Source organism: Meriones unguiculatus, chromosome 4 (assembly GCF_030254825.1).
Source record: "Meriones unguiculatus strain TT.TT164.6M chromosome 4, Bangor_MerUng_6.1, whole genome shotgun sequence".
In the NCBI taxonomy this organism is placed as follows: Eukaryota; Metazoa; Chordata; class Mammalia; order Rodentia; family Muridae; genus Meriones; species Meriones unguiculatus.
Window position 1 is genome coordinate 8,465,288 of NC_083352.1, and position 22,744 is coordinate 8,488,031.

Here is a 22,744-nt window from a genome sequence, read left to right on the forward strand (position 1 = left end):
CATCTGCACTGCTCCTGACACTTATCTTTTCAGCTCCGACAGTGAAGGAACTGAGGATGGTAGGGGTGGCTCCATTTTGTTTCTCAGGCTCTATTGTAAGTTGACTGACCTTGGAGTGATTTGATTCCTACCTTTGGGTTCCGAGAAGGGCTACGTGGCCCTCCACCCTGCAGGTTGTCGTGGATACCACAGAATGTGTAAATAGTTAACTATAATTGGGCCTCCACCCCACAGGTTGTCATAAATGCCACAGAAAGTGTTAGTGGGTCCTCCGCTCCACCCAGCAGGCTATCGTATAGATATCTTAGATATCTGTCGGTTTGGCCCGGTGGCTTGGAACAATTAGCCTGCACGTCATCTCGGTTGCTGAACACTGCCTCCCCCACCCCCCCTGAAAAAAAAATCTCACCCTTCTCTGTAACTGCAAGGCTTGGAATTCCCCGCTTGTCATTTTTCCCTTTAAAAACTCTGCCTGCCTGAGACTTGGGGCCTCACCTTCTAACCTGCTAGGTCAGGGAAGATTGGCGGCCCGAGCTTAAGTTTGAATACAGATCCTCATGTGATTTGCAAAGGACTCGACTCCTAGTGGTCTTTTGGGGTCTCGAATCTGGCACAACAGAACAGCTCACTGAGCTCAATACTCAATGGCCTTTTTTCCCCAACGCTCCAAAGTCCTTCCATAATCCTCCCCAAAACATCAGGTCTCTCACAGCAAAAAAACCCACTGTCCTGGTGCCAACTTGTCTTAGAGTTATTGCCACGATGAAACACCATGACCAAAAGCAAGTTGGAGAGGAAAGGGTTTATTTGGCTTGCACTTCCAGATCACAGTCAATCATTGAAGGCAATCAGGACAGGAACTCAAGCAGGGACAGAACCTGGAGTAGGAGCTGATGCAGAGGCCATGGAGGGGTGCTGCTTACTGGCTTGCTTGTCAGGGCTTGCTCAGCTCCTTTCTTATGGAACCCAGGACACCAGCTTGGGTGTAGCCCCATCCACAATGGTATTTTCTCAATTGAGTTTCCCTCCTTTTCCAGTGACTCTGGCTTGTGTCAAGCTGCCACAAACTAGCCACCACACCTGAGACTTCATTTTTGGTGCAAATGCAGAGCCAAGATGTCTCTGCCTGTTTAGCATTTGAAACGACCTGTCCCTTACCTCTGTGAGCCAGACTCTCACGCCACCCTATAACTCATCAAATTGGCACTCTAGTAGTACAGGAGCATGTTAGCATCATAGCCATTAAGCTTCTTTACTGGGACCCAGAGAGGACACCTGAGTCAGCGACTGGACAATGAGATGGTCACCTATGTCACCCAAGCATCCTGTAGACGGCAGAGGACAAGAGTGCCTAACAGTGGCTGGGGCTTGCCTCATTTGGTCTCCACGGTTGAGAGGGACTACTCAAATTGCCTTGTCTATTTACTAGTCTGGAGCCAATTCTATATTTTGTATGTACGGCTTCCAGTTCCTCACCTGCTCAGGCAGCTAAACTCTGCCCAGGAAGTTTGTCTCTACAGCAGTGACCCCAGCAGACCCCCACCTTGTGTCATATGTAATGTGGGATTTGGGAGTATCTGTAATCAAGATTGAAATGAGGGCTAGAAAGAGGGCTCAGCCATTAGGAACACATACAGAGGACCCTTGCAGAGGGGCTGAGTTCCATTGCCAGCACCCATGTCGGCTGGCTCTCCTTAGAGCCCCTGCTGTATGTCCATGGTGTTAATCCTAATAAACTTCTTGCCCCAAAGAACATTCTAAGTCAGGGTCCCCCTCAAATCGCAAAACGGAGACTTTTCACTGTGTTCCCGAGCAACCTCATGACAAATGCGGAGTCCAGGGCAATGTCTTTCCTTCCTGGGGGACAGCGCCATCTAGAGTCTGTAACTGGTGGGTCCCACGCCCACTCTTCATTTGCCAGCAGGAGACCGGGGCACCTCCAAGGCCAGACACGTAGTGGCATCCCTATCTGATCACTGGGCTGTGTCCATCATGTCAGTGGCTGTTGGTCCTGTGACATTAATTATATTCTTGACTGCCAATACTTAAGGTGTTTCCCAATCAGAGGCGTGTATGCTTCTGATGTCATGGGTGTCTGAGCTGCAGGCTGGGGATTGTGCTTTGCAAAGCCAGCTGCGAGACACACCCCTTTTAAATGTAGAAAGGAAAATTACCTTCTCCTGATTACTTGGGAAACCATAAGCCATGCCAAGTAGATGCTGAGCCAGCTTAATAGGAGAGCCTGAAGGGTCATGGCCTTCAGCCCCAGAGGAACACTGCAGGGCGGTGAATTCTGGGGTTCTGACTTCCTCGAACTCCTGCCCCTTTCCAGGTCTACCTAGCATTCCAGGTCCCCTTTCGTTTCCTGGAATCTGCGACTGTTCCCACCTCAGGCAGCAAACTTGGCAGCAAACTCGGATGTCAGTAGATTCCTTGCCAGCGAGTCCTCAGAGGACCTGAGTGGGAGGCGAGTTAGGCAGGCTTGGAGGGAGGGAAGCCCAGGGAAGGCTGCAGGCATGTCCCAGCATGCCTGGGCCTGCCCCACAACCTGGTTCCACAGAGCTGCTGACTGGGGACTTTCCCCTTGGCTCCCACTCCTGAGGCTCCCTTCTCTTTCCCAATGACAGACATGGGACCGGGGGTGGGGGTTGGGGGAGCGCCTAAGCCATCTAGATGCCAGGGGTCTGGTGGGAAACTGGAAGGTGGAAGGCTGAGCTCACCACCGGACTGACCAGACGGATGTGGAACTGTCTTGTGATGGGCAGCTGACTTCAGCCTTGAGCACTTGGTGTTCACACAGAGCTTACGCCTTCCTACCCACTCTCATACAGCCCTGGGGCTGTGCTGAGCCTGAGCTCTTTGGCTTCAGTCTACTTGAGGCCACAGACAAAAACCTGATCGATATGATTGCTACTCCTAGAAAATGAAATGGTTGAGTGGACGGAGACTCCTGGGGGAAAAGAGGAGGTTACCACTTGGGTGGGCTAGGCTTCTTTGGGAGAGGAAACAAGCGTTCTTGAGAGGCCCTTAGAGAACTCGGACTTCCCGTCATGGGCACTGAGAGTAGGGATAGGTCCTTCCACAGGACTGGAAGGGAATGAGGGGGACCAGAGCCGAAGTGGGAGGCATCAGCTCAGGAGGAGGGTGGAGTGAGCCTGTGGGTAGCCCGTGAGGGAATAGCGCGCTCTGCCTTCTGCGCTTGAGTGCCTATGACAGCCTCCAACGCACCCGTCTATGGTATTTGGGTCTGAGCTCCTCTCAGAGCCCTCACCATCGCTGCTGCACATGCATCCACGGCTCTTCTAAGGAACAGTCTTCCTCAGTGGCTCCAGGACTCTCTCAAACCTCTGAAATATGAGCCCGAGTTCCATCAGGGTCCCGAAGACCACCCTTGACTAACCCTTCACCTTGGCCTTCCCAACCCAGCTCAGTTTCTCTGTTCTGCACGTAATAGTGGGCTCCCGTCATTTATGAGTCCGATAGGATCTTGCTCTGGGTGGGGGAGGCATCAGACCCTCCCACCCTGTTTTCATGCCTCTTAGTGACCATGGCAACTCCAGAAGCCCATTATCGGATCAAGCTTCTGCCACCCCGTCTTCAGTGGACTCAGCATGTCTACCGTGTCCTTGATGAGTCCACGTACTTACAGCCTGAGGTGCACATGTTTGAGGAATTGTTTTGTTTTCGGTTGTGTGTGTGGGGTCACATGGGAAGGTCATTGATGGGGTCACATGGGAAGGTGGCTGAGGTCACATGGGAAAGTTAATGAGGATCTAACATTCCCAAGCATTCTTAGAGAACCAGGTTTCCGGGTAGAGGTGCTAAGGAGGACAGTGGCCCAGGGCCTGAGGGTGCAAGGATGTGGGTACAGGGAGGGCCAGTTCAGAGGTGACCTTGTCCCCTCTCCTCTCCAGCTGCGGCCTGGAGGTTGTCTACGTATGACATTGTAACTCCCGCGATGCGTTCATATTGTGTTGTTTCCTTTAGTGAACAATTAGCTGGAATTTAAGTTCTGTGATAGAGATGAGGTGGTATGCCTGTTGGTCCTGAAGAGCTGGTTCCTAGGGCTGAAAGCAGAGCGGGCTGGAGAATCTGTGCCACCAGGGGGCACCATCAGACAGGCGAAAGTGGCTACTGCCTGGTCCTGGTGTTTGCACAAATAAGCCTAGAGGGCAGCAGCCATGTGGGTGGAGGATAGAGGGAGAATTGGAGGAAGACTAGCCTAGGTGATGGGAGAGGCTGGTGCAGAGCAGCTCTCAGAAGCCCAGCTAACAGGGCACCCTTCCCCCAATGCCTGCACCCCATCCCCTGTACCTTCCACTCAACTCCACGAGTTCCCTGCCCTCATGCCTTTGACTAATATTTACCCAATGACTGATTTTTATGAAACTCTTTGTGGATAAAATAAAAAGGCATCAAGAGCTCTTAGTCTGTCCCACTGTAGGCAGGGCCCATGGAGACACCAACTCAGTCCACGTGCTACCCTGTCTCTGGTGCTGAGTGGCACCTAAAAACACTTATCAGTGACAATGCAGGCTGAAAACTTTAGAGTGAAAAACTCAGGGCCAATGTGACCCCAACTTGTAACATCATCTGGCCCAGACCTGAGCAGAGGTCCACATGCCCGCCCTCAGTGACCATCTGCGGGAAGGTGATGAGTGAAACCATGTTCTACCTTACCTGTGATTGGCCTTGGATTGGAGGAGGGTCTCTTGCCTTGGGTATCCGTTGGCTGCTGTCACTCTGGTCCTGCCCATGGGGAGGATCACGAAGCCGTTCCAGGCAGTCTTCCCTTAGTCCCCAGATTGCTGTACTAGCGGCTGAGTCAGAGGGGTCCTGTCCTGAGACGACTGGTGCTTCTGCTAAAGCCAAGCCTGTGTCAGTGGCCTGGCTGGGAAGATCAGGCCCACAGAGGATGGCATCCTTGTGGCCTGAGTCACCGGGGCTCCTGGCAACTACCAGGCAGTGGGACATGGGACCCTAGAAACTAGGTTGTTGGTCCTCTCTGAATTCCAGCATCACTTGGATCTGAGGAGCCAGGAGGTCATAAAGGTAGGTATCCTTCAACAGCCTCTGGCCCTACCAATGAATGGGTCCAAAGACTTCACTACCCATGGGCACCTTTTGTCTCTCAAGATCCAGGTCTGTTTCATCCTTCTAGTAAAACTGGCTACTGCCGGCTGCTGCCCAAGAGTAACAGCTCCTGCTCTGCTCCTGAACCATTAGTATATAGGTGATCATGCCCTTCTCCTCGGGTGCTCTGAGCAGCTCCAGCCAGGACCTCTTTCTCTGATGGGGCCAAATGATGCTAAGAAGCCAAGCGGTTCAGAGTGCACACAGAAGCTGGCACATGGGCAGGAGAGTGAGACCCAGCCCTTAGAACCAAGGCCCCAAGTATTTCTTGAACATGATACCCATTCCTGGACCTGGCAGATGCTGTGACCCTTGACAAAGATACATAGAAGGAGCCACATCGCTGAGATTTAAGCTAAGGTTTCTCCTGTCCAGGTGCCTGGCCTTGGCCAACACAGAACTGTCATGCAGACACAGTGGACAGGTGCACAGACTCATGCTGATGCCTGTTCCATGGCAAGCATCCAGAAGCTAGAAGGCAGAGGCACTCAGGTCTCTGAGAGTTCAAGGCCAGCCTGGTCTACAAATCGAGTCCAGGACAGCCACGGCTACACAGAAAAACCCTGTCTTGAAAACAACAATGAAAGGCCAGAAGCCAAGGCTAAGGCCTCTTCTTCCACCCTGACAAAGGGACCAGCCAGCTGGTTGTGCTGAAGTGTCTCTGCGTTACCTTTCTAGTTGGCAGCTGGAGAAGGGGACTGTTCCAAAACCAGACAGTGCCCCATCCCCTGAAAAGTAAATTCTTCAACCTCTAATCCTGGGAGACTGCAGCTTCAGAAATCTGTCCTTCTCCACCAAAATGACCTCAGTTCTCATCTGTACTCCATGTGTCCCCAAGGGAAACAGCAGAGACCTGTACATGAGTCTTGTGTGGCCTGTGGCCTCTGACCGCCAGGTGACCTCCTCACCTGCTTCGAGTGTCTGTGTGTATATAAACATGTACATGGAACGCACCTATAAGTGACCATATACATTTGCTCCCTCTAAGGGAGTGTAGGAACCCACATACAAGTGCGAATATGAGTGCACTGCGGTTTTATACATACGACCGACAAGTGTGGGCGTGTGGGGGGGGGATGTGGATGAGGAGGAGCTCACATGTATATGAGCATGTACGTGAGTGCTCTGTGTACATACGGACATTCCTGTGTGAATATCAAGCATGTTCTCTGGGTGGACTTCGGAAAGCTGGGCCCACCCTTAGCGTGAGATAGAGCACTTGAGTTGCCACTGGTGAAAAGGGCCCACTCTGCCTCCTGCTCCCACCTGGCTGTCCTGGTTCCCAGTCTGGATCCTGTGCATCAGCTCTGAGAGTACTCCCCAAGTTGCTCAGGCGGCCCCTATCTTCCAGACAAAATGTCTAAATTTTCCAGAGGCCCTGGCACCCTGGCATCTGTCCCTTGGGACCATGATGGTGGTGATCGCCAAGAAAGCAGGTGGCTCTGGCACCCCGCTGGGAAGACAGCTGGCCTGACTGGCACTTGCTGGCCCTTCCCAACTTCCCTGGGCTTGGGGTTTGTTACAGGGGCCAACCCCAAACATCAAACAACATCTCTGGAGCCACTGTAGCTCTGGTGACAACAAAGCTAGATAAAGTGAGAATATTGAGTTCCTACCCCTGGTGAAGGACCAGCTCTCCCCTGGGCTGGGAGCGCATGGCCTCAGCCAGACCTAAAGGTAGGAGTTCCCATGATGTGGGTATGAAGTGACCAGGCCCTGTGCCCAGCGACAAGCACAAAGGGTGACCCAGGCTGCTGGATATCCTTGACCTGACCAGTCAGGGACCTTGGCACCCCATGCCTTCCCCAGATCACCATGCTCCACCAGGTATTTTGGGCCTACAGCTGCTTCTAGATGTTTCCAGGAGCTGAGGGTACGGGCTGGGGCATGGCAGCATCACCCACCATTGCTGATGGTTGCCTGTGGAGGACAACGCCACTCTCCTGCCTCTGTCCACATCCCATGGAGGAAGGACATGATGTACAGACATCATTTCCCATGCCTCTGGTAGCCTGTGTGCACACCTGCGTGTGCTCACGCCCCTCCCCCCCCCCCAGCTCCCGCACCGCCCTCTGGAGCATCCTCAGGCTATAGTGGACTAGGGGTCTCTCCATCACAGCACCTCTGGCCTTGCTTTCTCCCAGCTGTGGGTAATCTTACAAGATGGAAATGGGAACCCCAGGGAATTGGCCAGAAGGGCTCTAGACCGAGCCCACCACCCCTGTGCTGCTAGTTGTTCAGAGTCCCACCCTTCCCCGGCCTGCAGGCCCTGGGTACCTTCTCCAAAGCGTTGGCAGTTTCCTTTGCCTTCTTCCTTGTGGCGTACGGGATGCAGCACACCCAGCTGGTCCTTGTCCTGGAGGCCAAGAACATGAGGACGTAACAGTGCCCTCCGTGCCCTGTAATGTGCCAGCCTCCTGCTCTTTCTCTCAAACTCCACACCTCCCACTATGCAGAGACCCAGGGATGCAAGGCATTTCCCCACAGTCAAACCAGGTTCCGTAGCTAGCTGCTTGTTTTTGTCTATTGTGTACCTTGGTCTCTTATTCTCTGGCTAGAGGGACTCCTTAAACACAAGAGACCGAATGAACCTCCAGGCACCAGAGCTTGGGCAGGGAGAAAGGCAACCTCCATTTGCTCCTCACAGGAGGCAGTGGATCCCACTATGCCGTGAAGGCGATCACCCGGCTAGTGATCAAAGCTCTCCACTGCGCTGTGATGGGGCGGAAGGTACGTGGCTGGCTCATCCCACTGAGAGGTCCTGAGTCAGGCAGGTGGTCAGGCAAGAGGTCCAGAAGAGTGTCCCAGCATCTGCCCCAATCAGATTACATGTCCCTAGTCCCTACCAAGTAGCCGACAGTTCTCAGGGCTACTGTGGCATTATGGGTTGGAACGCAGACCCAGACTACAGATTTAACTGTCCAGTCTAAGATAAGAATAAAGCCACCCAGCCTAGTCCGTGCCTGTGGCCATAGCCACCCAAGAACTGTGAGAGAAAGAATCACTTGGAAATGTCTGGACTAGGGAGTATGACAATCTTGGTAAAACTTGAGTTGGTCACCTGTCCTGGCCTGGTCACGGAGGTCAGTCAGGGGCACCCCCCAGTGAGAGTAAACAAAACATCACTAATTTCCTTCCCCTTTGACATATGAGCTTGGAGCAAAGGTTGTAATGGCTGTAAAGGATTCGTCAACTGCCCACCAAGTTGAGAGCTAAGCAGGGTGTTAACACTGCAACTGTGTGACCAAAGACCAGCGAGCATGGGTGGCTTATGGTCCAGAAGGCGCCTGCCACCCTGCACAAGCCCGGCCTGTGCCTGAGGGTGACATCCAGGATTGTGAGGCCCATCAGGGTGTGTTGGTTAAGATTAAGGTTAATTGGTTAAGGGGGTAAGATCCAGTGTGTAAGGTAGGATCAGGGTGGTTCAAAAACCGTCCCTTCTCTGCGCTCTTCCACACATCAGTTCCTGGAAGACTGCATGTCGGTTTTACAAATCCAAGAGAACCATTATTCTGAAAATCTAAGTATGTAAGCCAAAATACTAAGAGAGACATTAATTTCTGAGAGGTGGGAATTTGAGTAACTGCTATTTTGATCTTTGCATTTCTCTGTATGGGCCAGAGGCAGGTGTCTCCCTGGATCCCAATACCCTTCTTTGTGCCTCTGGACCTCAGGAAGTCTCGAAGCTTTGCTGGTCCACCCAGGGTTACGAGTCTCGGTACCAGCATGCAAAACGTTGTAGGTGTAAACCCAGCATGAGAAGCTGTCCTCTCCCTTATGGCGTCCATGTGTGCAGGAGCTTCCTAACCCAGCTCGCCATAGCTAGGCTCCCAGCTGGAGACCCCAATGCCCCCACCGTCCTTTCTGTTTCCTGGTCATTGTGCTGACTGGAGGGCTGAAGAGCCACGGTTTGGTGGTGGAGTGAGAAGCAGCACCTGGTAAATTCGTTCCCAAGCTCTGGGAAAGTTTACCATGTGGTTCCTTGTCCCGCAGTCCTTCTGGTCCCCCATAGTCACTCGCCTTATGCCTGGCTCAGGGAATGGAGGGAAGGCAGGAGGGGCAGTGCTGCCACCCTAGGAGTCTGTGTGGGGATGTCACTCTGGATAAACACCCCCATCCCAGTAGTCCCCCCCAAGCAGTACTCACTCGTCTTCTGACAAGTCCCCTGTGTCCTTCGGGGTGCTCTTCTCTTCTCTCACAGCACAGGTGATTACCTGGGGGATGGAACAGCAACCTAGGAGACCTACCCAAGGGACAGACAGGGACCAAGGGGGCCAGTCTGCTTTGACCCTGAATGTCTTCCAGACAGTGCTCTGTTGAGTGGGGTGCCCATCGAGAGACCCTGGCTCCCTGTGTGAGCCTCCAAGGACCCCAGGACTAGCTGGGGAGCCCTGGACCCTTGGTCTAGCTCTGCTACAGGTTGACCCTTCTGGAGTCCTTAGAACTCAGGGTCCGCTAAGTAGCCTCATAGAAATTTAATGATCAGTGGGTTTTTTGTTTGTTTGTTTTGTTTTCTTTTTAACACATTGTGTGATTCAGAAGCTACAGGCATGACAGGTGTAATCTGGAGAGTAACCAACACTCAGACACCCCATAAACTTGTCAACAGAGACCATCAGGAAACATTCAAAAAGACACCTGCTAATTACAGCACAGAATGGAAGGAAGAGCCCCAAATAACTACGATGGTGATGTGATAAGGATGTTGATGGTGATGATGACAAAGATGGTGATTATGTGGTGCTGATGAATTACATGGTGCTGTTGATGGCAGTGGTGTTGGTGATGATGGTGGTGGTGATGGTGGTATGACAGTGATGGTGATGACAACAGTGGTGGTGAGGATGACAACAGTGGTGGTGAATGATGGTGATGACAACAGTGGTGGTATTGAGGATGAAAATATGATGGTGATAGATGTCATAATAGCAGCAATTGTTACAGATGTAATAATGTTGATGGTAATGATGGCCATCACCAGTGCTGGTGATGGTGGTGATGAGGGGCATGGTAAAGATAGTGGTTTTGTGGTAATGGTGGTGATATTGGTGATAATTCCAAGGTCACTGTTTTGAGAGCTTCAGGAAACAACCCTGAAGTGTGGGTCCTATGGTGTCCATTCCATGATGGAACAACTCAAGTACAAGAGGTTCATGAGTATTTTGAGTAGTTACTGACAAAGCCATACCATCTCCCATTCTCTCAGCCTCCAAGTGTGCCATCTCCTCTCACAGCATCATTCCTTCAGAAGCTCTGGGTACCAGAGGGCCCAGGATGGGCGTTGAAGGAAAGAGAGACAGAGAGAGAGAGACAAAGACACACAGCGAGAGACAGAGGAGACAAACACATAGAGACAGAGAGACAAACAGAAAAAGAGAGAGGCAAAAACAGATAGAGACAGAGGCAGAGACAAAGAGATAGAGACAGAGATACAGAGACAGACAGAGTGGAGAGACATATAGAGACAGAGAGACAGACAGGCAGAGACAGACAGAGGCAGAGACAGAAAGACACACACAGAGAGACAAAGACAGACAGACAGACAAGACAGATACACACACACACACAGACCACACACATGCACACAGAATGAGGACATACATGTTTCCACTCTACTCCCAAAGTCAGTATCAGCAACAGCATCATGGAGAATCTCTGGACCTTCTGGCCTCAGGTCTCTGCCTCACCATCACCGTGTGCCTGTTATGGCCCACCCCACAGTTCAGGTGCTTTCCCAGTGGTGGTTTGGACTTCTTGTCTGGAGGTTTACCTTTACTTCTTCCTCAGTATGGTCCCCCAGGTCGATCTCCACAAACACAGATGGTTTCTATGGATGGAAGCAGTAATTTGTGAGTGAGCTTGGACGAACACAGACTTGGAAGGAGCTGCAAGCTTCAGTCTCATGGACATTTAGGTCTGAGGGGTTCCACCAGATTCTGGTGATGATAAAGGGTTCCTGTGAAGCGTGGCAGAGCCCCATGGTAGCCCAGACAGCACCATGTCCAGAGGTTTGCTCTGGGCAGGAGAGGGAGGAGTGTGGCCTTCTGACCCATTCCTACTCATTGGAAACAAGTATTGGGGTTCCAAGGACTTTTTCCTCCTAGCACCTTGAGTGCTAGGCAGGTGACAGGGTGCTGTGAGACCTGGGAACCCCTCCCCAGCCATGATCTACTGGCAGCACATGGATCACCTTCCTGTATTTGCCTAGAGCTAAGCTTCACTGATAGGGTCTCCTACAAGATGAGATGTTCCAACAGTTCAGAGCATGCTACTGCGGCCTCTGTTTGGCACCTGGGCTCTTCCAGGATCTTACCAAGGGGCATCTGCTGTAAAGTCCCAGTGAAAAATGTGGCCCACTGTCACCGTTCCCTGTCACATGGCCTGGGAAAGAGGACAAGGCTACCTTCCTTCACGAAGGTCACTGTGAAATTCCTAATTCAGTATGATGCTTGCACAGAAGGCACAACTCAGTGGCCAAGGTCAGGTGTGCCCTCAGTCAGCACACCTGGGTGAGGGGCTCTGGGGTTATTACCAAGGGCCAAGCTCGACTGGAAGGTGGAATCTTCTCAAGACCCACAGTTTTAGTGACTTAGTGTTCACAGCTAGGGCAGGATGCAGCAGGATCGGGCAGCAGAGCCCTGGGCTGGTTCCCTGACCCCCTTCCTGGCCTGGTTGGGCAGCACAGTACCTGCTCAGGTGGCTTTATGGATTACATGCCTACAGTGTGTGCACTGCCCACTGGGAGTTGTGTAGACACACACAGACAGGCTGGCACATCTTAACTCCTGTGGCTGAAGAAGCGCTTGCCTGTTTTTCTAGCAGGGGATTCAGCTTCGTGGACTCTGACTCCTGCTCCTACAAGTCCAAGAAGATAGCAACAGGTGAGTACAGGGGCCGCCACACAGGCGGACCGTGTGCGCAGAGCTGCCCAAGGCCTGACCTCGGCCACTGAGGTCACTTTGCAAGCGTCATCCTGTTCCCCTGTGGCGCTGGACTCTGAGTCACTCTTGGCTGTGTCCGATTTCCCAGTCTTGTGGTCCAGTTTCTCCGGCTCATCCTGGTTCTTTTTCTTTCTGTCTTCCTCTAGGCTCGCCTGACTAGAGATAAGTGGGATAGTAAAAAAAAAGCAGTTTGTAATAAGTGTCCTGACAGGAGTCACTTGCTGTCGCTCTGGCTCCTCCTCCCTATTTCCCTAAGAACTCAACTTGTCTGGAGACACCATTCCTTCCGAGCAGAGACCCTGGGGCTGTGGGGATCAGCGGGCTCATCTGTGTTTGCCACTCATGTCTTCTTTAGTGGTCCCCTACCCCATGTGGCTAGGGGAGTGCAGCAGGAACAGGGAACATATGGGCTTCCTCACCATTGCTAGAGGCAAGACTCAGATAGCTCCTGGCTTTTGAAATGTTTTGTGGGGGCACCATCCAAAGGCCTTCCAGGCTCCACTCCGTCCTTTATCTGGGACTGGACAGCTGCTACGGGCCTATGTGACCTTTTGGTAGCTGGTTCTATCAACCAACGACACCTTCAGGGGCTTCTTAGTTGCCAACAGCCTTCCACCTCAGTACTTTCAGGTCTAGCAGGTTCCACTGGTGTTGGCTCATGGGAGATCGTTTGTAAGCAACCAGCCTGGTCTGTGCCTGGTCCGCAGTGAACAGACTGGGGTCTGAGGAAAAACCCTTGGGTTCAATGACATTTAAACCCCACAGAAGGCATAATGATAGGAAGTGCAGAGAACTGGCTCTGTGTTTTGTGGCCTGACATCCTGTTCTATCTGACCAATAGTGAGGCTGGTACCCTCCCAGCTCAGCAAGGAGAACGCAGTGGGCCCAGCTGGTATGAGACAGGGTGGAGCTCCCTTTCTGGGAGAGGCACATGGAGACGTTGGTTGAGGCACTTCCACCCATCCAGCTGGAGGTCAGACAAGCCCCAGCCAGAAGGGCTACCTAGGAAGTGAGCTGGGCTGTCTGCAGTTCGGAGACATGCTCTGGTGGCTCCTGTCATTAAGATGAGCCCCTTGGCTAAAGAGAGTCCACAACCCTTCCAAACATCCCTCCACTAAAAGGGTTCCGTTTCCTCTGGCCTCCTCCCAAGGCCTGACCCTGAAGGAGGCCTCCACGCTGCCTCCCACTACCTCAGCCCTCATGTTTCACTCACCAGAGAGCCTCATCAGTGTTACTTCTTAGGTCTTTCCCTTGGTCCTCACACTCTGAGGAGCAAGGACAGTGGTTAGTACGTGAGCAGTCCAAGGTAAGGCGCTTCCGCACCCAGGGCCTTCCCACAGTCGGCTGCCTCTCAGGCTCACTGTCCTGCCTGGCTCTCCTCTCAGGGCGGGTTCAAGGCCAGCCTGAGGGTGAACAGTGATGGCTAGGAAGACTTCCTTTTCTCATCTACCTTGGCTTCTTTGGCCATGCTTCAAGCACACTTCCATTCTATCAAAAGTGCCTGGGCTTGAGCTTCGAGCCTACCTCATGCAAGCCCACCCTCTTGCTTTATTACTCTCCACCTGTGAGCCAGGCAGGGCACTGTAGGACTCCTGGAACACACCCACAGGCCCTCAAATCTTCCTTATCCCAGCGTGGATTACTGGAGTGGCAGAGTAGGAGTCAAGGGACCCCACAAGATGGCTACTTGCTGGAGATGGGAAGGCTTGTTCAGGACCATCCTGGCTACTGATGGATGCCTCCTAGCTCTGAGGGCCATCACTGGACTGACCTCTTTTATCCTCTATCCCGTGGAACAGGAGGTACCTTGAATGTGTTCAAGGCCGAGGGGACCCTAACAAGTTGACATGAATTGCCTAGCTTCAGGACAGTCACTGTAGGGAACAATGCCAGGTGATCCTGGGACGTGCTGGTTGGTCTGTGAGCTGTCCCCTAGCATGGCATGCTCCTTCTACATGTAACTCCTTCCTCTCAACTTCCGGGGATGAGGCTGCCCAGCACAGTATCTAAAGGGAAGATTCATGCCGAAATGCTTTATTTAGGCCTCATTCTGGACTCTCCCCCAGTATTGCCATCTGTGCCAGACCTCAGCATGGACGGCTGGCTGCTATTATCTGATCCTCACCGTGGCTCTGAGACTCAGACAGAAATTCCAAAGTGTTAAAGAAGGGTTCTGATAAAAAAAAAACCAAGCCCAGAGACTGGGTCAGGGGCTGCCCTGTTCTGGAGGGTTTCCTCACAGAACCGGCTATCCCTTTCCTTGGGGTTAGCTTGCAGGCCAGTTGAGGCCAGTTCAGGAGACTTCCCCACCATTCGTTCTCTCTCCATCCATTCCCTCCCCCCCCTCCGCTGTCCTTCACAGGGACGTTGGGTGCTTTTCAACCTGCCTCCTTCCCATAAGGGAGCCTGTCCCTTCCTGTGCTCAGCACAGCTGGTGTTGGCCTGTGCCAGGTGTCCCCTCCCTCAGGAGGCCTTGTTCTTGACCTCTGTTGCCTGCGGTGCTGGACTCAGGCTTGTGGACACCTGTGGATGGCAGCTGCCTGCCCCAAAGGGAGAAGCAGGAGGCTGAGGCCCTTTAGCTTGGGGGTGAGGATGGGGCCCTGTTACACAACTTTGCACCTCAGGAGTTCTCCCATCCCCCAGGGAAGGAAAAGTCAGACTTCAGTCCCAGCCCATCGAAGATGAGTCTAAAGGATCAGCTGGGCTTAGGGGCACACACTTGTAATCCCAGCACTCAGGGAGGCAGAGGCAGGTGGAGCTCTGTGAGTTTGAGGCCAGCCTGGTCTACTAAGCGAGTCCGGGACAGCTAAGGCTACACAGAGAAACCCTGTCTCAGAAAAAAAAAAAAAAAGTCAAAACAATGAGAAGAGAGCCAGGATTATTTAAAAATGGACAGGAAGGGCTGGAGAAATGGCGTTAAAAGCACCAGCTTCTCTTCCAGAGGTTGAGTTAGATTCCCAGCACTCACATGGGGGCTCCTAACTCTAGCTCCAATTCCAGGGGACCCAATGCCCTCTTTTGGTCTGCACTGCACTGCGCGTACACCCGGCAGACATGCAGGCAAAACACCCACAGACATATACAGTAAAATAAAATAGACACCCTCTAGCAGCTCCACCTGAGCACACAGGTACACGTGCGCCTTCGAAGATGCTAACGATTAGGAGGTCTCCTAGCCCTGACTCTCCCCACTAAGCGCACTTAGCAAAGTAGTAAAGAGAAAGGCAGGGTTTCAACTGCTTGGAAACCAACTACCTTCTAACGGAAGTGGGTCCTGCATGATGTGCCAACACTTCTTCCTGGAGTCTGGGCCAGGTCTGCCGGCCCTCCCAGCCCTCCAGGAGGGAGCCACCGCCTACCTAGCTCCTTGTGTAACAGTGACTTCCTGATGCAAACTGCTGGGTCCCCCTTCTGGTGAAGGCCGCCCATGCTCCTGCTTCTCTGCAGTTCAGCCCCGTCACAGGCCACCTTGAGGTACCCAGGGCTTAGTCCTGAGGGGAGGGCTCCAGGCCCGGGCCGGTGCCTCCTGTGCGTGATTGGATCCTTTTCCATCCTGAGCCAGAGGGGACAAGGGGAGCCACCAGCACAGCCTCAGACCGGGGACATCTCTGCCAGCCTCTCCCCGTCTCTCCTCCAACAAAGTGGTCCAGTGCACGAGGCAACTCTCCGTTGCTATGGCGCTGCTGTGACATCACAAGTTAGAGCTGAGTGGTTGTCGAGGGCCACCCCAGAGGTCCCTGCAGGCTCGAGGCTTTTTGAGTGGTTTTGGGGCTGCGGCTTTTCTGTACTTCTGGATGCTTCACCAGCCAGGGCCTTCCAGAAGGCAATGCCTCACAGCTGTGTGCTCCTGGTGCCTGCACTGTCTCTCATTTGAGAATCTTCTTTTTTCTTCAGAGATGAGCACAACAGGAAGAAAAGCCAGGACAAGGGTCCTGGAGCAGCGTGATCTGATTTATACCCAGGCCAATGGGTCAGAACTCAGCACCCAGAGCAGGCCTTGGTGGAAGACATTTTAGTAATTTAAATTACACTGACATAAAAGCCTGCCAGTACAGAACGCAGCCTCGATGGCTTCAGTGGGAAAAATGTCTCCTAGCTGAAGGTTAGAGGGTTAGATCAAGGAGGGGCTGTCTCCCCTGCAACCTCTCTCATGGTCTAGAGATGTCATCTTTTTCGGGGCTGGCGTCATCTCGGCTGTGACAGCAAGCACGCTGGACTGGGGCTCCCCCTAGTGTCAAAAGAACACACAACTCTCCCCTCAAAGGAGATAAAGGTTTATTTTGGAGCTAAATACAAGTGGCCACTTCTCAGAGCACATTCAAATGACCCTCCACTCCATGCTCCAACATGAGAACAGTTGGTCAAAGTTTCCTTTCTGAGTGCAGGTGCTGGCATGGTCCAGAAGACACTGTTGGGTCCCCGGGAGTTGGAGTTTCAGGCAGTTGCGAGCCATCCGAGTTGAGTGCTGGGAACTGAGCTATCTTCACCCCCCGAGGTTTTATATTAGTAGGACAACAAAAGTCAGAAACAAAGGCACTTTTCAAACACACTGGTGGGAATATTAAATAGATGGGGTACAAAACCAGCTCCGGGCCTTAGCTGCTATGCGATGGCATTCTTAGCCTTTTGGTTGGGGGACACTGGAGTTCTGTCAATACATTCCAAAAGGTTGCACCTGCTAGTCACAGATGCTGGGAAGGAATGGATATTAAGGTGGCCAAAGAGAGCCCAAGATAGACGATCATTGTGCTCTGGACCTGTGACATTGCAGCGCACCCAGAGTCATTGAGGTTCTTAGGAACTAGAATTGAGAAGGGTCACTACAAGGTACCAGTCCACGCAGAAGCTCTCACTCCCAGTCCCCTCTATGGCCAAGCACATTTTGTGCCTATAGGGCCACTATTTACTATGCATCACAAATGTCCCATGTCTACAGGGAAGACTCCCTAGGATTTGATATAGGTAATTAGCTGAGTAGTAGTCAGGAGAGCAGGCTGTGTGAGAGGGGAAAAACTAGTAAAACTATTAAGAAAGAAACTCTTAGATGCAAGAAACTCTTGGGTCCTATCACTAAAATCTACTAGCAATCATGATTTGGATCGGATGTTTTTTTTTAATCTTTTGTATTTGACATAATGTGACATCTAATAGTAATATCCCTAACACTAAAATAATCCAGAACATTATCTCACTCAACAGAGTGAAGGTACAGATGAGGAAGACGGGTACTCTAAACAAACAATTCATTAGATTGACTTTGTGTTTCCCATGTATTTACAGCAATTTGAACACTATGAACTGTTTTGTCTTTGGAGTACTTAAATTATCTTCTTTTTAAATTTTATTTCTTTTTATGTATGAGTACTCTATCTGCATGTACACATGCACGCCAGAAGAGGGCATCAGATCCCAATATAGATGGTTATGAGCCACCATGTGGTGGCTGGGAATTGAACTCAGGACCTCTAGAAGAGCAGCCTGTGCTCTTAACTGCTGATTCATCTCTCCAGTACCCTTAAATTATCTTTTAATTTTTCCTTTGGCCAGATTGATCATACAGCTACAACTTGTTCTGGTGGCAGGCTCTAATTTTTAAGAAAATTGGTCTTTCTCTAGGTCCTTTGGGTTTATAGCATAGATATATATTGTGGCTTTCAGTTTAGTATTTCTACAGAGCTCCTGAATGTGTGTCTCTTGTTCTTATGCCTTCTCTTGGGCTCTTTTTGTTCTGTTGGTTTGCCTTGTCCAACTTCAATGTGTTGGAAGTTTTGTTTTATCTTACTATATTTCATCATATTTAGTTGTTATCTCTTAGAAGCCTGTCCTTTTTTAATGAGAGATAAACAGGAGTGGATTTGGGAGGGAGGGTAGGAGAGGAGGAAATGGGAGAAGTGGAGGGACTTGAAACTGTAATCAGGATATACTGTATGATAAAATAGTCTATTTTTAATAAAAATGGAAAAAGTAAACATTGGTCTTTAATATCTAAATTATCAGAATGCTCACCCGTGGATATGATTACACTGGCATTGTGCTAGACTTACCTGAGGAAAGTAAATAGAACGTCACACTACAGAAGAGATTTGGCAACAACGTAGTATTCCTTTGAATCTTCTTTTAGCAAGATTATCTTTTCCCATGGACTAAACATGATTTGTAACAACTATGAAAATGGCAGCTCAGACCTGCTAGAATGAAGGCACCAATTTCTAATAATAACAGCATTCATAACATTTCATACCGTGAGTGCAGATGTTTCTTTATTAAATGAATTAAGGCATTCTATAGTGAAAAAAGAACAGCCCAAGAGAAACTGTAATTAGGCTTGGGACCTGCAACATCCCAACCTCTCTACCCTCACGGAAGTCATCTGTTAATCGGCCTTGCAGGAGGCTAGCAGAAGTGCCGGTGTCATTCTTTCTAGGAACTTTGATTCACACTAGGGACCTTATTTCAGTTTCATAACTTCCCAAGACACCCTTCTCAGACACCGTCGTGCCTGAGGGTTTTGGTGTTGGCGCATAACGCCACCTACCCAGCCTCACAGAGGATCCCTGGTTCACTGCTCCAGTGCACTGCCAACTACAGCTGAGGGAGGGGCGTTCTTACTCTCCAGGCTCTTGGTTGGGCTGGAGAATTAAACTGACCCAATGTATATTCAGCAGGACGAAATTTATATAAATTTATTTTCCTGGCATGGGACCTGTGCTGCTTAGGTTTTGTCAGCTTGACACAAATACATCGGCATTAAACCATAAATTTCCCTTCGTTGTTTGTCCCCAAGATGTCGTGTTAATATCACAATAGAAAACACAGCTTAGCTTTTCAAAGCCCCACAGTCTTTTAACAATTCCAATAATTTAAAAGTTCAAGTTCTCTTTAAAAGTCCAACATCTCTTTAAAAATCCGAAGTCTCTTAACTGTGGGCTCTTGTAAAGTAAATAACTTACGTATTTTTTTTTTTATTCCAAGATGGAAGAACCAGCCTAGTTACAATTAAAACAAAGCAAAAGCAAAATTAAATAGCTTAGTGCCTGAAATCTAGGACTCACATATGATTTTCTGGGCTCCAAAGGGCTTGGCAGATCACTCTCTTCCAAGCAGTGCACAGCTCAGCAGCATTCTGTCCCCGCCCCCACCCCCACCTGAGTTTCTACCTTGCCTTCCCAGTGACTTGCTGTGACCAAATCCTGTTTCTCTCCAAGTTGCTCTTGGTCATGGATGTTTATCATAGAAATAAGAAGCAAAAAAAAAAAAAAAAAAAAAAAAAGGTCATAAGGAATGAAGCCTGAAGTAGCAAAATAATGTTGTTGTTGTTGTTTTCTATCTGGATGAGAAGAGTGCTGAGGGCATTGTGTGGAGTGAGGGAGGGAGGACAGACATTGTGTGGAGTTGGGGAGAGAGGATAGACACTCTGAGATCCATTCCTAAGAGCTTACTGGCAGACAAGGGGCCAAGGAGCAGGGCCAGCCCATCCTTGCTCCACTCCACACTCTTCTGTGGCCAGAGAGGGCTGACCAGAGACCCATGCCAGCCTCCCCGTCCTGAGAAGCCTTTTGGTCCGAGTTCTTGGCCCCAGAAAATTCCCAGAGAACTGTCAACTAAGTGTTCTCCAGACTTTTCTTCTAATGGTCCAGACTCGAAATGGAAGTAAAACGGAAGAGAAATGAGTGAAAACCAAATGGAGGAGAGAGGGATACGGGGATTAGGTGCTACGGTGGTGGTGTCCCTTCTTCAAGTGAAGGGCCATGCCCTGTCCCATCACTCTCCGGCTCTCCCAAAGGCCCCTGCACACTTCTGCTCTGACGGCTGCCCACCGCAACCTTGGAGACATGGGAGAGATTTAGCTTCCCTCCTCCCCTAGCTGTCTCCCAGTACATGGGACCTCCTTTGGGTGCCTAATGCCATACCGCTTTGGAGGGCACCATAAAGCCAGGTTGTCACACAACGTCATTCACGGACATACATGTGTTAGGGACTTCACATGCTATCAGAAATGCCACGTGTCATCAGGGACACCACCTGTCTGGTCTGACAACCATGCTATCAGCCTTTATCTGCCCTGTAGGGAGCCTCTTTATGTGAGCCCCTTGGGGAAAGCCAAACCACTCCTCAGAAAGAATAAAACATCTGTTTTAATTGACCAGTAAAATACATTGCAAATCGTTAGTATCTTATAAACAGAGACATTAAGTTACAAACCCATGTTAAAAATAAGTTCAGTGCAGCCTGACTGCTGTGTCCAAATTTTTGTTTGTTCGTTTGTTTTTTATCCTCCACTTCTGTGACAACCAATACTACTATCATGTTTTTTCTAGACGCAGAGTAAACTTCCCAACAAGAACGAGGAGAAGCTGGTACCGGGATGGACGGTTCTGTCCTGAAGCAGCATCTGTCCACAGAGCGCCTCTCGTGGAGATGCGGTTTGGGACGGGGCCCCAGCAGCACTGTGGGGCACAGCTGAGGCAGTCTGTCTTGTCTGTTTCAGCACTCTCCCAGCCCAATCAAAATGGCTCCCAACACTGCCACGCGCAGCCTGCTGGGCTCAGGAACATGGGCGTTCGAAATGACCACGTTTGGCCTTTACTGCTGATGGTGCAGCCTCCAGCCCAGGGCTCCAGCCCTGGGGACCCTTTGGCTTCGTGAGGAATCAAATACTGTTCCCTTTGGATTTCCCTGTGCCATCCCCTTTAATGCATATAGGTGTTAATGTTCCAAACTGTCTTATATCAAAATGCTTTTTAAAAACAACCCTTTAAGAACATTAAGAAAAACAGCTTGAAAAATGCACATTTTAAAAATCTTTCCCAAACTTTCATGTGGACTCTAGTTTAAAACCTCACCTGGAATCCAGACCTGTGTTCAAACTGAGGGGTGATGGTCACCCAGAGAAGGCTGGGCTCACAGCCCTCCCTCTCCAGGGACGCTGAAAAAGGGACCCCATGTCCCCAAAGTCAAAGGCTTCCAGCACCATCCTGTCTATCCCAGCCACAAAACAACCCTTTAGCCGGGAACAAACCAACAAAGCTGAGGAGAAAGGCTGCCTGCCTGCTGGCTGCCAAGAAAATACTGCTTCTAACGTCCCAGTCAGGGACCAAGTAGAATGACAGGATTAAGTAGAATGTCTAGGGCTAGGACCAGACCGCTACATGAGTAGAGCCACAGAGATCAGCAGGCAAAGAACTAGAGACAGGGCCCCCTGCAGAAGGTGCACATTGCCGAGGGTGAACTAGCTGGGCCTCTCTGAAGGGGGGTTGCGCTACGCGGAAACAGGTTTCAGCAAAGCCCACACTTGCCTAATATTTAACAGATCCCTGGATCCCCGTAAAACCAAAGTAGCAAAAAGACAAATGATCATACATTCCAGAATGGCTCAGACCACCTGTGCTGGCGGCCAAGGGGAGTGCGCAGCCCAGGCAACCGTTCCTGCCGGGGAAGAGCTTGCTTGGCTCGCAGCGGCCCCACCAGTGCGGCAGGACCCACGGGAGCCGGCGAACGTGGTTCCCCTCCGTGTACATCTTCTGTGTCCCTTTATCTGCTGTTGAAGGCGGTTGGTTTCCCGGGGTGGCTCAGTGGCACTGTTCTGGGAGGTTCTCGGCCTTAAATGGAATGGGTAGAGATCTCAGACTGCTGCCTGATGTAGTTCTGGAAGCAGCTCTTGTCTCCGATGGGGTGCTCCCTGGAGAGAGGCAAGAGAAGAGGAAGTGAGGCCCTGCTCCCAACAACCAACCACCACTGTACTTTCAATGTGCCCATTTGGCACCGTAACACATGCGCAGGGAAGCGCAGACCACAGAGAGCGGAGCCAGGGCTGACCCCGAGGGAGCGCCATGACTCTGGTTTCTCCTGTGCCCGGCACATACCACAGGCTGCACGTGTGTGGATCTCGTGTGTGGAGCACATACATTTAAGACATGCTCACTGCATGCACATACACGTGGGCTGCTCATTCTGACCGTGTGTGGCCAACGCACCCAGAGGTGCGCGCGTGTCAGCGTGGACATGCGGGCTGTGCGCACACATAGACAGCACAACGTAGGCAACACACGCAGGATGCGCACATATGTGTTCTGGGAGGGCACGGTTTTGTCCTCCTGTGTGCCGGTGAATGCCCTATGCTGGGACAGGGCCTGGAGCATCGTGGGTGCTTGGCAACTGTTGCTCAGTGGTGAGTGCACACCTCACCTCCCTCCATGAGAAATGGAATAATGCCTCTCCCCGTTCTTAGCCCGTGAGCTCTGGACTGTGAGGCTGACACACATGTTTAATATGAACAAAGCAAAGTTCCCTGAAGGTAAATGTGCATACCACCACCAGCGTGTCCAAGGGGCTCTGGTAGGATGATGAGAATGGTGGGGAGCAGGGACAGGTAGGTCTGAGATGGGGATCAGCCCACCTGCAGATGCTAATACTCGGTCCTCTGGGTACCTGGGGGCAGCCAGGACATGGGCCGCAGGCACCTCAAGAGTCCCTGCGGCTGGGACTGGGCCCTGTTACTGTCTGTGAGCATTTCTGTGTCTTCCCCTGGGACAGGTGACATTGGGAGGGCACAGGCCCTTAAGGGCTATGCCACGGGCACTTCCTGAGAGGCTCCAAGCAGGCCTTAGGTGGACGGAGCGCCACAGCAGCTGCTGAATGGAGTCAAGCAGCTGTCCCAGCCTTTACGGAAC

General features: G+C 51.2%; 2 protein-coding genes across 4 annotated transcripts in view; both read right to left on the minus strand.

Moving 5' to 3' along the window:
- Nucleotides 1–4,697: 4,697 nt before the first annotated feature.
- C4H13orf46 (chromosome 4 C13orf46 homolog) lies at nucleotides 4,698–15,626 on the minus strand. Its single transcript, XM_021658626.2, has 8 exons — nucleotides 15,434–15,626; nucleotides 13,288–13,339; nucleotides 12,074–12,230; nucleotides 11,941–11,988; nucleotides 10,910–10,960; nucleotides 9,280–9,347; nucleotides 7,411–7,489; nucleotides 4,698–4,859 (listed from the first exon to the last, which is right to left on the minus strand). Exons 1-8 carry the CDS (start codon nucleotides 15,624–15,626, stop codon nucleotides 4,794–4,796), a joined length of 714 nt encoding a protein of 237 aa, XP_021514301.1. The 3' UTR covers nucleotides 4,698–4,793.
- A 4,565-nt stretch (nucleotides 15,627–20,191) lies between these two features.
- Rasa3 (RAS p21 protein activator 3) overlaps nucleotides 20,192–22,744 on the minus strand; it is a 101,339-nt gene continuing 98,786 nt past the window's right edge. For all 3 annotated transcript variants that reach the window (XM_021658631.2, XM_021658633.2, XM_021658632.2), the window contains exon 24: nucleotides 20,192–21,753. In XM_021658631.2, coding sequence (XP_021514306.1) covers nucleotides 21,675–21,753 — 79 coding nt within the window. In that variant the 3' untranslated portion in view covers nucleotides 20,192–21,674. The remainder of the gene's footprint in view (nucleotides 21,754–22,744) is intronic.